General features: G+C 41.5%; 1 protein-coding gene across 1 annotated transcript; it reads left to right on the top strand.

Moving 5' to 3' along the window:
* The first annotated feature begins 999 nt into the window (after positions 1-999).
* Positions 1000-2411, top strand: LOC149233276 (uncharacterized). The gene has a single exon (XM_089376702.1). The coding sequence runs from the start codon at positions 1041-1043 to the stop codon at positions 2085-2087; it is 1047 nt and encodes a 348-aa protein (XP_089232828.1). The 5' UTR covers positions 1000-1040; the 3' UTR covers positions 2088-2411.
* The last annotated feature ends 13091 nt before the right edge of the window (positions 2412-15502 follow it).

Genomic DNA, 15502 nt, shown 5'->3' with positions numbered 1-15502 from the left:
TGTACTTTGACTTAGGTTTCTTTTAGTGATTTGTGGAATGACTAATAACTTATTATATGAAAAAGTAGGTGAATCCCAATAGAGTAAAGCTCAAACTAAATAAAAAAATAAAAAGTTTGAAAAAGTTTTTGCCAAAGAGTAGTAAATGTTAAGTATGATGAATATGAGCTAAAAATGGTGAAGTGGTAAGGTAGGTAGGAATGGGAAATGAATGAGGAATATGCATCATAAGATGGTCCTTTGGGGGATTGGTATTGCCATCCTAAAGGAGGTTAGGTGGGCCTTGTAAATGACGACCTAGGAAGATGTATAAGGTGTAAGGCTAACAATGGAAAGGGAGAAAGAGAATAATCAAAGTTCGAAAGGACTATCAATACTATATGGTCATTTTAAGAAGGGGAAATGCTATTACCATAATAAAGGAGAAGGAGATTAAGGTTAGGTGGGCCTTGCAAATGAGGACCTAGGAAGATATATAAGGTGTAAGGTTAACAATGGAAAGGGAAAAAGAGAATAATCGAAGTTCGAAAGGGCTATCAATACTATATAATCATTTTAAGAAGGGGAAATGATATTACTATGATAAAGGAGAAAGAGATTAAGGTTAAGTGCGCCTTGCACATAAGGACCTAGGAAGATGTATAAGGTGTAAGGCTAACCATGGAAAAGGAGAAAAAGAATAATCGAAGTTCAAAAAGGTTATCAATACTATATGGTCACTTTGAGAAAAGGAAATGATATTACCATAATAAAGGAGGAGATTAAGTGGGACTTGCAACTCAAGACATGGGAAAATGTATAAGGTGTTAGGTTAGCAGCGGGAAGGAAGAGACAACAACTTATGATCATGATGCCAATACTATCATAGATTATAAAATGACCTTTATAAAAGGTATTATGTGAGAATTTGAAAAAATATTAAAATAATGTTAACATAAACAACAATTATTATTATTATTTGACATATCCAGTCTTTCGTTTGACACCTAGATGCCCTCCGAATGTGAATAATTCTAATGTCTTGTCGTCAAACCTTTTAAATGTATCACCAAATGGCTTCCACAGCTCTGAATATCAGGCTCCCCGCTCATGGCTTTCCAATATCCGTTTCTCGTAGCAGTGCATTGTTTTGCGGCGCATTACATCAAGGTACTGACTTCTTTCCAATCTATCTACGTTCTAAGTCCTTTCCAATCTATCTACGTTCTAAGTCCTGCTCATCTTTCTCTGATAAGAAGCTTAAAGCTCTGTGCGTGAGTAGTAAACTGATAGAGGGCGGAAGAGAATCGAATCCACCACCTTCAAGCAAAGAAGAGGCAGTTAAACAAGCGAGGGAATGCCTCTCTACTCTTCTGGAAAAACCCTTAAAGAATTTGGGGCCTTCTGTGAAGCAGCAGAAGAAACAGAGACAGGTGAGGCTGAGAATTGAATTACCCATCATAGATGATTCCCTTTCCGCTCTCGCCTCTCTGGTTGCTGAGATTCTTGGTGGGTTTTCGGTGAAAAAGAAGGGGCAACCCACCAAAATCTCAATATTTTGGTCAAATTCTTCAATGAGGGATTTGGGTAATCAAGTTTTTGAAAAAAATGATTATGTGACGAATTTAGATTTTTCAGATCCAGACATAGAATTAGGGTTTGTTGAAGATTCGGATGTGCTTTTCTTTGTGACACCGGGGATTCTGCAGCTGTCTTCCATTGAACTTATTTGCAAAGAGGCTAGCCCAAGGCCTGTGGTCCTGTTCAACCCAAATTGGTCTGTGGATGAGGAGTCTGATGCAAATAATGGCTTCCTTTCATCCTTTGAACCTGTGTATTCATTCACTGCTTTGGCCATCCAGGGGTTCTTCAGCAAATCTGAAGGAGCAGTTTTCAGGTATGTCAAGGGCGGTGCTCCCAGTAGCAATCCATGGCTTCTTTTTGTGAAAGAGGAAGGCAAATACAACTGTCTCTTAACGTTCAAAAGAAGACCGAACCCAAGTGAACTTGAGAATGCCCTCTACAACTCACTGGCCGCCAATTCTCCTGTTACAAAGTCAGTCAGGTTTCTTCGTAATCTCATTTCTCGCCCTGATAAAAAGAAATAAAACCTGCTTTTTTTTCATGAGGCAATATGGATTTCGGACAACCTTTCAAGAGGTGGCTAATCCTTTTCACTTGGGAGAGATTATCAACTTTTAGATTAGAGTTGGCTTGTAGATCTCAGTCAGGACTGGGTTATTTTTTTTAAGGAAAGGTGCATGATTCACTTGAGATTGGAGCCAAAGCAGAGAGACGGTCTCTCCTCCCTTGCTTAGAGAAAGAGAACATGTGTAACTACCTTTTTCATCTACGAAATACCATTTTTATGTATATTTTTATAGTTTCGGGATGATTCATGAAATATATTATATGCTTTCTCCCTCCAAAAATGAACGCTTGGTTTGTACAGGTCAGTCTAAGTGCAAATATGAAGTTGCCAATTTTAATTTCTTTCCACCCCTGTTTCTGTGAAGTTGGACTAAATTGCAGTTGTCCTTAAAGTAGCCTTTCTTGTTTGGGCAGTCTGTATTATGCCGTCTATAATTCGATTACAAGACCACTCCATCTTTAACATATTCTGAAAATTGATATGTGATACCCAGCAATTATACCCATTATGTTAGGGTTCCAATAATCTACACGTTGCTATACAGATCAAGTGATTTCTTGGAATTTAAACAGATAAATGTCTGGCAATTAATACTTTTAGCTCAAGTTATGGTGCGTCTCTCTATATTAGTGCTTTTCCATTTCTTTTCCTGTATTTTTTTATGCTTGTACAGATACAAGGCAATTGCGGTGCTCAGCAGAATAATATTTTTCTGATATCCTGTGAAGAATATTTTGATAAGATCGGTTATAATGTTTATTGTGTCTGACATTTTTATGAAAATGTCAAAGACTCTCACAGAACAAAGAAAAAAAAAATACACCAGTAGTTATTTGCCCAAATCCTGCTCCTCATGAAAGTTGCATTTGTATGGTATTCATCGTCTATTCTAAGGATTGATCTAGTATTGTTTTCCCCAATTGCAGATGTGTCTCTTTTGGAATATGGTCCAAACCCTACAAGTGGTAGATTTTCCAGGTGTGGTCCTTCCATGAAGACTCCTTGAAGATTGTGACCTTACGGTCAGGGTTCTTTGCCCTCAAAATACAAGTTTCTTCCTTTCCCCTCGCAAAGGCTGTCTTGTCCCAGAGAACCAGAAACTTATTTCATTGTTCCACAGGCCTCTAGTGTTATTCAAAGGTAGAGGAACATCTCACAATTCACAGAGACCTGTATTGAGGGAAAAGAACAAAGGAATATCAGGGAAAGCCATCGATTGGAAGACATATAAACTTAATTTAATGAGAAGCCTTGGAAGGAAATAAGGTCAGGATAACGTTCTTTGTTAAATATTTATACATATCTATTACAGATGCAATTTCAGGCAAAGAAGCATGCAAGGAAGGATGCATGAGAGACACACCAAATTTGAAAAAGTTCTGAACAGCAGTATATGGAAAGTGGAAAGGGGAAGAGTAGGGAAACCATTCATTGTCATTCTAGGAACTCAAAGATGGAGCTTTTGTGGGATACAGGACAGAGGCAGGTATTCTATTTAGTCATCTACCAAGTTCTTACCAATGTCCTGTCATAGTTCCACCTGCCAAGTTTTGGGAACATGGGGATGCAAGAACAGGGAAATGGGCATCCGGGGATGTGTGGAAAGAACCCTACATTTAAGGTAACATCACTGGTTATGGTTGTGACTTAGGGGCCCATTAAAAAATTTAAATATATGAAAAACAAAACACTTATATATGAAATGATGATGTGTTGACATTTATTACTTTTATAAAGCGATAATGGGGTAGGCGAATTAAGGTTTGGGTTTTTTTTTTTTATATTATAAATATTTGTAACCTTTTTCCAAGGTTTTTGGGAGAATTTTGGGGTAGTGCCAAGGTATCCCCTTACTTGTGGGAGAGACCTGGCATGTAAGGACCTGCGATTCCGCCGATAAACGACCGTGACTGGGTGAAGTGCGACTGCAGTTGGGAGGTCGTTCGAACAGCGAAGTGCGAGCCAACCAAGGGTGCGTGGACAGCAAGTGTTAATGCACATGGATAATGGTTGAGCGATGTGTTTTATAGGCGTGGGAGCGTGGATGATTGCCCACGGGCCGACCCACATTTGGAACGAAGCCGACATGCGTTTGAAGGCGTTTGTGAAGTGTTGGGGGCGTTTCATGGCTTGGTGGACGAGTCGGCTTGGGTAGCCAACTCGCCCAACCATCCTTACATATATGCGATGGAGTTGGAGCGAAGATTCAACCATTCGACAAGCAAGTCTTCAAAGGAGAAGTGCGTGGAGAAGAGGGCGCAGAAAAGAGGAAGGCGCAAATGGATATGCGCCCAAGTCTTGGGCAAGTCTCTTGAACGCACAGTCTGAACGAACGCCGGTCGAAGAGAAGGGCGTACACGGGTGTGTGGCGCCTAGGTTATGCGACGGAGCGCCCGACGGTGAAACGTGGGTGGGCGCTCGGTTTGTGCGACGACTTGGCACGAGTTCTTGGGTGACTCGGGTGAGCGCCTGCCCGTTGTGCAAGTGTGCACGGTGACTTGGTGGAGTGTTGAGATTGTGAACGGAGGTGTGTCTTGGGCAGAAGCGCCCGTGTGTGGCTACTTGGAGGCGCACCCGAGTTGGGCAAACAACACGATCGTGCGACAAGGTGAACGAAGGGTTGGTGAGTCGTGCGGAGGTGCCGACGAGCTGGGAAACTGAGTTTGCCGAAGGTTGTAAAATTGGCTAAGTATAAATTTGGGGTTTCCCAAGGACTTAGTCTGTACTTTGTAAAACTGAAGATTGTATAATATATTGATTCGGGTAGACTCATATTACAGGGAGTTGCCCCTCCCTTTATACTGTTGTGCATTTATCTTGTATAATGCTGTTTATGTGAATGTTATGGGCTTTCACTTGTATAAAGGAACACATTAATAATACTTGGTAACGAAAATAAAACTAAGTATGGAATATTAAGGCGTAGTCTACAATCGTAAGTATTGGTGAAAAGAAAACGATTGGTAGTGACGCATCTCGCTATAAGCGGTTGAAAAACTATCGCAGGTGTAGGGGCGTGACAATTGGTATCAGAGCTGGTGAACTGAATCAAGGAGCTGATTCTACGAAGACAGAAGACTTGGCAGGGAGCTCAAGTTTTGCAGGTGACAGGTGGAATATCAGGGTGATTCAGGTGAATGGTAAAACATGTTTAACAGAGGAGAAGCTTCGTGTTTGGGCCAAGCTGAATGACAAGGCATGGCAGGTTTGGAAGAATGTGAAGGGAAGCTCTTGCTTACCTTATACAGGCTGAAGCGGATGAAAGAAGAGAATCCCCGGATTCGAAAGGAACTTGAAGTCTTGGAAAAAATGTTGAAGACAAACTTCTTCAACTTGGTTGGACAATGGAGCAAGATGAAGTTGTAGATTGTGCTAACAAGGAAGAAGAAGCCATGATGATTGAGGATGTTGCAGATGTGACAACGATGGAAGATGAACTTGAGATTGATCAAGTTGGACCAGGATCGTGCAATTTGTAGACATGGATGGATGAGGATACTCATATGGAGGAGCCTCATGATGATGATGTAAGTACTATTGATACTTGTGTTTCACTTGAGCATTTGGTAGATGGACCATATGCAGGGAAGGGCAAAGTCAGTTTGCCAATGCAGGGGAGGATCTTACCATGGATGACTATGATGAGACCTTGTATGGAGAAGCAAGGATTGTTGATTGTTGCAGGACTTGTTGGGGTTGTTTGTGACCTTATGGTAGAAGGTACAAAGGCCCGTGACAAGGGAGGAACATGATTATCGTTGCGGAGGATGGGTCATGCTTTAGCCACACGAAGAATTGGTTAAGTGCCCGGCATGACTCATGGACAGATTGGGGAAGGGCACACACTTGAGATACTTGGGTGGACTTCTCATGGCCGAGACCAAGAGCAAGTCTTGGTGGAACCTTCAGTGGGGGAGCTATGATGGAAGGGACTCGTGATGATGATGATATGGTTGGGTGACCGAGTTCACTAGACCGAAGATTGTAGACTTGGATGAGGAAGACCGATTGTTGTGATGGGTCTACTTGGTTGGACTACATGGGCAACTTAGTCATGGACAACAGGTTGGAAACATGGAGCATGGCAGTCCTATGCAGGGACATTATGCAGGAGCACTTGTAGAGGTGTCACTTATGGGCATCCAATGAGGAGTGCCAAGGCAGGGATGTTGTGCAGGTGAATTTGCTAGTGTGACATGGAGAATTATTACTTATGAGCCGATGGAGAGTGTTGGGTCCCTATAATACTAGTGATTACCCCATTACTATTGTAGTTATACCCCTTATTTATATTGTTGTGCCCCTATTACCCCCATATTGTTATTTCTGTGCCCCATAGAATCCCTCTATTGTTATTTTGGTGGCTCTATATTATTATTGTTAGGTCAGCTGGATTATGTTGTGACTCCTTAGACTCCTATATATAGAAAGGAGGTTTTGTCATTTGTATCATCCAAGAATTCATTTATGTAATGTAAAGGAGGTTGCCCCCTCGAAGAGGCTGAATTCTAAGGCGTTGATCTTTCTTTTCTATCTTTTCTTGAGCTGGTTTCATAACATTTGGTATCAGAGCTTTGGATTCTAGGGTTTCGCTGCTCCAAACAGGTCATCGTGGCATTTTCGCTATAACTTTTTTTCTGTGACGTTTCAGAAGTCGCAAAAAAAACCCATTTGAGAAGAATTGGCGCTGAACCTTGGGTCCGAATTTCAGAGCTTTTCGCGCGATATTTTCGGAGATATGATCTGAGGAAGTTGGTCTTTTTGCAGACTCCTGAATTACACTCAAAACAGGTGACCTGGGGAAAATCGTCATAACTTTCTCTCTGAGATCGGATTGAAATTTCGTAAAAAGGTACAGAAAGAGGACGGACTGTAGTTTCTTGTGTGTGTGTTTCAGATTCAAAGGTTGAAACAGTGACTCGTGGCACGTCGTACAAGTTCGCTCTACTGAACCAGTCTAAAAGCAAGTCACTGTGGGAGATTTCACATAACTCTTCGTTGGAGAATCCAATTTGGCTCAGACTTGTGGCATTGGAAAGAGGACGCAGAAGGCTACTACAGGTAGCAATTTCAGAACTGGATGATCCGAAATTACAGAGATACATCAGATTCAATATCAGGCTTCTATAAAGTGAAAAAAGGTGTGTAGTTTTTTTTTATTTTTTTGTGTAAGCTTGGTTGAAGGAATTCAAAGGGCATAGTAGAGCATTATTATCGGTAACTGATGCCCCGAGGAAAGAAAATGCAAACACCTAGTAAGGAACCTGAAAGCTCTAGCATGACTCATGAAGAAGAGGAAGAAATGCAACATGATATATCAAAATTACAAGACCAAGTGCAACAACTGTCCCTTGCACAAAAAGGAACAGAAGCTAAGATGGATGGTTTAAAGAAAGGTGTAGAAGCGAAGATGGAATTTAAAGAAAGGCGTAGAAGCTAAGATGGATGGCATGGAAGCTAAGGTGAATGGCATGGACACTAAAATTGATGGCATGGATGATAAGATGGAAGAATTGAAGATAAATATGAATAAGTTGCTACAAGAAATGGTCACTAATGGTGAAAGGTAGTAAAGGAAACTCATGATGAGAACAAAAGAAATGTTAATCATGATTCCATAGACTCTAATGTTGGATCGAAGACTCACCATGTTCCAAAAATCGATATGAGGAAGTTTGATGGCAAGGATCCCGCCACATGGATATTACAGATGGAGCAATTCTTCGATCTCAATAATGTGCAAAACACACAAAAGGTACGTATGGCAACTTTATATTTGGAACCAAATCAGTTTGTATGGTATCAATGGCTTTGTTCTCGTAAACAATTTATCACTTGGGCAATTTTTACGGAAGAATTGATAGCACATTATGAGGATACAAAAAGCAACACTTTTTTTAGCCAATTGATAAGTCTCAAACAAAAGGGTTCAATAATGGAGCACATTGAGGAGTTCCAAAAATTGAACATAAGGGTAAAAGATATTCCAGAGGAGCATAGGATTGATGTGTTCATAGGGTCTTTAAAGGATAATATCCAACATGATGTTCGCCTTTGGGAACCTGATTCATTAGAGAAGGCATTCAGGTTAGCAAGAAAAATGGAAAGCAAAATTATGGCAACTAGGAAGCATACCATTCACAACTATAAAGACGGAAGTGTTGTTGCCCATAGTCTTCCACAACCTACAAGGTTGACACCACAACAATTGGAAGAAAAAAGAGCAAAAGGGCTTTGTTACAATTGTGATAGCAAATACACAAAAGGTCATAAGTGTGCTGAGAAGAAATTATTCTACATAGATTGTGAAGAGGAAGAAGAAAAGGAGCAAGAAAGGTCAAAAGAAGAGGATATATTCCAGGAACAAAGCCTAGATGAAGAACAAATAAATCCGACCATATCTTGTAATGCATTGGCGGGAATTACCACTCCTCAAACCATCAAGATAGAAGGACAAATCAAGAAGAAAAAGGTAATAGTGTTGATTGATTCAGGAAGCACCCACAATTTTATTCATTGTAGGGTAGCAAAAGAATTGAATTGCTTCCTATATCCAGCACCAGAGTGTCAAGTGATGATTGCAAATGGAGGAACAATAAATTGTTCTGGAAAGTGCCATAATATCAAGCTATCCATGGGAGAATATGTATTGACTAGCCCAATGCTTTCCATTCCAATGGGAGGTGCTGATGTTGTACTAGGAGTCCAATGGCTACAATCCTTGGGTACAATAGCTTTTAATTTTCAAGAACTTTTCATGAAATTTTCTGTGGAAGGAAAGGAAGTTGAATTAAGGGGTATTGCAGGGAAACCAGGAAAGATAATCAGCTCTAATGGCATGACAAAGCTTCTAAAAAAGGAGCAAAGAGGTGTAATTGCACAATTATGTTCGCTAGATGTTTCCACATTGGAATCATCTATTTCTCCAGATCTCCAAAAAGTCCTGGACAATCATTCCAAGGTATTTGAGACTCCCAAAGGTCTCCCACCTATGCGTGATCATGATCATGCTATTCATCTGATTCCAGGAAGTGTTCCTCCAAACATCAGGCCGTACAGATATCCCTATGTCCAAAAAAGTGAAATTGAACGTATGGTTGCAGAAATGCTAGAGGCTGGTATAATTCAACCGAGTCAAAGTTCTTTCTCAGCTCCAGTAGTATTGGTGCACAAGAAGGATGGATCATGGCGCATGTGTCCAGATTATAGGGAGCTCAACAAGCTCACTATTAAAGATAAGTTCCCCATTCCTGTCATTGATGAATTACTGGATGAATTGCATGGATCAATTTACTTCACCAAGTTGGATCTTCGTTCGGGATATCATCAAATCAGAATGAAGATTGAAGACATTCCGAAAACGGCATTTAGAACTCATGAGGGTCATTATGAATTTTTGGTCATGCCTTTTGGCCTTACCAATGCACCTTCAACATTTCAAGGTTTGATGAATTCAATTTTCAAACCATTCCTTAGAAAATTTGTGTTAGTATTTTTTGATGATATACTAATCTACAGCAAGTCTTGGAAGGATCATGTTGAACATGTTGACAGGGTGCTACAACTATTGGAGGAGAAACAATTATATGCAAAAAGATCCAAATGTTTCTTTGGAGTCCAGGAGGTGGAATATTTGGGTCATATTGTATCTCATGAAGGAGTTAAGGTAGACCCTAGCAAAATTAAAGCCATTAAGGAATGGAAAATCCCCACATCCATAAAGCATCTGCGAGGATTTCTTGGGTTGACAGGGTATTATCGCAAGTTTGTTAAGAATTATGGGAGAATAGCAGCACCTCTAACAACATTATTGAAGAAAGATTCATTTTCATGGACTCCGGAAGCAACAAAGGCCTTTGAACATCTTAAAGAGGCAATGTGCCAAGCACCGGTCTTAGCTACACCGGACTTCACAAAAACCTTTATTGTGGAATGTGATGCTTCAGGAAATGGAATTGGTGCTGTTCTAATGCAAGATGAAAGACCCATTGCTTTTGAAAGTCGTCCAATCAAGGGAAAGTTTTTAAGCAAAGCTATTTATGAGAAGGAAATGTTGGCAATACTCCATGCACTTAAGAAATGGCGACCCTACCTAATGGGAAGACACTTCAAGGTAAAAACGGATCATGATAGCCTTAAATACTTTTTAGAACAAAGATTATCCTCTGAAGAGCAACAAAAGTGGGTCACAAAGATGTTGGGTTATGACTTTGAAATCATCTACAAAAAAGGGAAGCAAAATGTGGTGGCAGATGCACTCTCAAGAAAGGATGAGGATGTGGAAGCATTGTTGTGTGCCATTTCTATTATCCAACCAGATTGGATAAACGAAGCAAGGGAGGAATGGAAGAATGACGAAGAAGTGTGGGCACTTATTCGAAAGCTACAACAAGATTCCAGTACTTCTGATACATTTAGCTGGCAAAATGATTCGTTATGGTACAAAGATCGCTTATACCTCTGTAAGAATTCCCAGCTAAAACAAAAGATTCTTATGGAATTGCACACTTCTCCCTTAGGAGGGCACTCAGGATTTTTAAAAACTTACCACAGGGTTAAGAAGGAATTTTTTTGGGATGGCCTTAAATCAGATATTCAAAAGTTTGTGGCGGAATGTTTGGTTTGCCAACAAAATAAAGTTGAAACAATTAAGACACCGGGTCTATTACAACCTTTATCCATTCCAAGCCAACGTTGGGAGGAGGTTTCAATGGATTTTATCACAGGTTTACCCAAGTCTGAGGGAAAGAGTGTCATCATGGTGGTAGTTGACAGACTTACCAAGTATGCACACTTTTGTGCATTATCACATCCATTTAAAGCCAGTACAGTTTCTACTGCATTTATGGAAACAGTTCAAAAGCTACATGGAAACCCAAAGATTATTGTAAGTGACAGAGATCCCATTTTCACTGGAAATTTTTGGACAGAATTATTTTCTTGTCTTGGTACTCAGTTAGCTCATAGCTCATCTTATCATCCTCAATCTGATGGGCAAACTGAGATAGTAAACAAATGTTTGGAAGGATATCTTCGTTGCTTTGTATCTGATAAACAGACACAATGGGTCAAATGGTTGCCTCTGGCTGAATGGTGGTATAACACTTCCTTCCATACAGCAACAAAAATGACCCCATTTATGGCACTTTATGGGTATCAACCACCATCCATCACATCATATTTAAGAGAAAATTCTAAGGTTCAGGCAGTGGAACATCACATCGAACATCAACAACAAGTCCTCCAACTCTTAAAGGATAACCTCGTGTTGGCACAAAATAGAATGAAACAACAGGCAGATCAACATCGCAGTGAAAGAAGTTTTGATGTAGGTGATTGGGTATTCCTACGGCTACAACCATATAAGCAAATGTCCCTAAAGCAAGCTAAGAAGGATAATAAATTATCACCAAAGTATTATGGTCCGTACAAGGTGTTGCAAAAGATTGGTACTATGGCATACAAATTGGAGCTTCCTGCAGCTTCTCGATTGCACCCAGTTTTCCATGTTTCATGTTTAAAGAAGGTTATAGGCGACAAGCTCCCAGTTCAAACAATATTGCCAGAACTTGACGAGGAAGGAAAAATTATATTGGAACCGGAAGCAGTCACAGAAACAAGAACTCGACAGCTACGAAATCGATCAATTTCAGAGTATCTTATCAAGTGGAAGAACTTATCCGCTGAAGATTCCACATGGGAGGATGAGAATTTTATGCAGAAGTATCCAGAACTACTCAAGCGTTGAGGACAACACTTTTTTGAAGGAGAGGGGCATGTTGGGTCCCTATAATACTAGTGATTACCCCATTACTATTGTAGTTATACCCCTTATTTATATTGTTGTGCCCCTATTACCCCCATATTGTTATTTCTGTGCCCCATAGAATCCCTCTATTGTTATTTTTGTGGCTCTATATTATTATTGTTAGGTCGGCTGGATTATGTTGTGACTCTTTAGACTCCTATATATAGAAAGGAGGTTTTGTCATTTGTATCATCGAAGAATTGTTCATTTATGTAATGTAAAGGAGGTTGCTCCCTCGAAGAGGCTGAATTCTTAGGCGTTGATCTTTCTTTTCTATCTTTTCTTGAGCTGGTTTCATAATAGAGAGGTTGTGCACTCTTGTACAACAAGGCCATGGACTTGGATGAAATCGTGAGCGGACTATGGAGCATTCCTACTACATGGAGAGCTGAGGCATCTTGCAGAGACCTTTGGGCCGAGACTTGTATGCTTGCTGAGATGTTAGTTGGGGATGGCTTATGGAGCTCATGATGACATGAAATTGTTGTAACTTTTGGGGACTTCATATATGGTGGACTTGGAGGATCTGATGCATTGAGGAGCTGAGGTCAGAGACTTTGATGCAAGATGGGGTGCATACTTTCAAGTACATGTATGGGAATGGATTGGAAGAGTGACTTGATGTGGAAGATCGATATGAGACACTTTGGAGTGATGGAGTTACAACGATGATGATGCCTTGGTGACTAAACTTGGGCATGGGTTGAGCCTAGACTCAACTACTTTGACACATGGGAGTTGATTGATCTATGATCATGGGCAACACATGGATAGATGAGACAGGTGTATACTTGTTTCTATGGTAGACTTGAAGGATGACACGTTGCAGATATGATGGAGGTTGCTTCATGGACCTGGATGTGGCACATCGAGAGTCGAAGTTTGATGAGATGGTCTCTTCATATTGAGGAGGCACACACATATGGATGATGGTGTTGGGGTAGATGGGGCTGATTTCATGCAGCACATTAGTACCAGACATCATGGACAACATGTTGCAGATGAGATGAGGGCTACTTCATGGACCTGAGCATGGCTTACTTATATGGAGATGGATTCTTGATCGAGTTGAGGATGTGACGGGATGTTCTGAGAAACGACTGATGGTGGCATGAGGATGTGCATTCTCATGGTTTGAGCATGACAGTTGGACTGATCACCCGACTAGTTCAGACATGGGGGCCGGCATGTACAGAGATGTGTTAGCATTGTGTTGGAGTATCATGGTATCAGTTCACATGAGGACGACACATGATGAGATCGACACGAGATGTTGCAGGAAGCATGTAGCTTGAGATGGAGGGACCAACCTTCCATGATGGAGAGCAGCATGTGGAGATTGCGACGAGATTGACGATGGTCATGGATTGAGATGATTTCCGATGTGTGACATACCGATGGGGTGTATACCTTGGTATGGTGATCTTGGTGACAGATAGTTGCCAGGCCGAGACATGATGGTGATAGTGGTTCTACATATGTTGCAGAGATGGTTGCAGTATGTGGAGGAGTTGACATCATGGATGAGACAGACATTGATGTTGATCTTGGTGGATGGCTACCAACATGGTATGTTGTCGAGGATGACAATGACTTCAGGTGGAGGAGGATGTAAGGACCTGCGATTCCGCCGATAAACGACCGTGACCGGGTGAAGTGCGATTGCGGTTGGGAGGTCGTTCGAACGGCGAAGTGCGAGCCAACCAAGGGTGCGTGGAAAACAAGTGTTAATGCGCATGGATAATGGTTGAGCGATGTGTTTTATAGGTGTGGGAGCGTGGATGATTGCCCACGGGCCGACCCACATTTGGAATGAAGCCGACATGTGTTTGAAGGCGTTTGTGAAGTGTTGGGGGCGTTTCATGGCTTGGTGGACGAGTCGGATTGGGTAGCCAACTCGCCCAACCATCCTTACATATATGCGATGGAGTTGGAGCGAAGATTCAACCATTCGACAAGAAAGTCTTCGAAGGAGAAGTGCGTGGAGAAGAGGGTGTAGAAAAGAGGAAGGCGCAGATGGATATGCGCCCAAGTCTTGGGCAAGTCTCTTGAACGCACAGTCTGAACGAACGCCGGTCAAAGAGAAGGGCGTGCACGGGTGTGTGGCCCCCAGGTTATGTGACAGAGCGCCTGACGGTGAAACGTGGGTGGGCGCTCGGTTTGTGCGATGACTTGGCACGGGTTCTTGGGTGACTCAGGTGAGCGCCCACCCGTCGTGCAAGCGTGCACGGTGACTTGGTGGAGTGTTGAGATTGTGAACGGAGGTGTGTCTCGGGCAGAGGCGCCCGTGTGTGGCGACTTGGAGGCGCACCCGAGTTGGACAAACAACACGATCGCGTGACAAGGTGAACAAAGGGTTGGTGAGTCGTGCGACGACCGTGCGGAGGTGCCGACGAGCTGGGCAACCGAGTTTGCCGAAGGTTGTAAAATTGGCTAAGTATAAATTTGGGGTTTCCTAAGGACTTAGTCTGTACTTTGTAAAAGTGAAGATTGTATAATATATTGATTCGGGTAGACTCATATTACAGGGAGTTGCCTCTCCCTTTATACTGTTGTGCATTTCTCTTGTATAATGCTGTTTATGTGAATGTTATGGGCTTTCACTTGTATAAAAGAACACTTTAATAATACTTGGTAACGAAAATAAAACTAAGTGTGGAATGTTAAGGCGTAGTCTACAATCGTAAGTATTGGTGAAAAGAAAACGATTGGTAGTGCCGCACCTCGCTATAAGCGATTGAAAGACTACCGCAGGTGTAGGGGCGTGACATAGCAAGTGTCGTTTTAGAGTGGATGCTCCTATCTGTCCCACAAAATGGGGAGACATTTCTCCTTTCTAGTGAAATGTTCCCTTTCTGTTTCTTTGCATTCCCCTACCCCCTTAAAGATGGAGTGATGGGAAACTTTCACGAGGATTTGCTCATCCCAAGATTGTGAGAATTGTGAAGGGAAGGGTACATGTCCTCATATACCACTAGCTCTTACATATATGAATTTGTGCAAGAGGCATACAAGAAAATAACTAAGTGAACATCATGGGGAATGCTTGTGATTTGGGGGCTTGTCTAGCATCCTTAGATATAAAAAAATTAAATATATGGAAAACAAGGGCATTTCTATGCAAAATGGTGATGCACCGATCTTTATTACATTTATAAAGTGAGGGTGTAAGGGGTAGGTGAATTAGGGTTTGGGGTCTTTTTTATCTTATAAATATTTGTGACCTTTTTTCAAAAGTTATTGGGAGTGTGTAGGTATCCCCCTTTCTTGGGGGGAGAGCCCTGGCAAGTGCCTTTTTTGGGTGGTGCCTCCAATTGTCCCATAAAATAGTAGACATTTCTTGTTTCTAGTGAAATGTTTCCCCTTGTGTTTTTGTGCAACCCCCACCCCCTCAAAGATGGAGTGTTGGGAAAATTTCATCAGGATTTTCTCATCCCAAGAGCATGAGAATTGTCAGGGGCACATATCCCCATGTAACACTAGCTCTTAAATATATGGATTTGTGCAAGAGGCATTCAAGGAAAAAAAAGTAAGGGAACATCATATGGGATGCTTGTGACTTG

The sequence above is a fragment of the Pinus tabuliformis genome, chromosome J (assembly GCF_031772625.1).
Source record: "Pinus tabuliformis cultivar Carrire ecotype Pingquan chromosome J, CPIR1, whole genome shotgun sequence".
In the NCBI taxonomy this organism is placed as follows: Eukaryota; Viridiplantae; Streptophyta; class Pinopsida; order Pinales; family Pinaceae; genus Pinus; species Pinus tabuliformis.
Note: the sequence above shows the minus strand (reverse complement) of the source record. Positions and strands in the feature narration are given on the sequence as shown.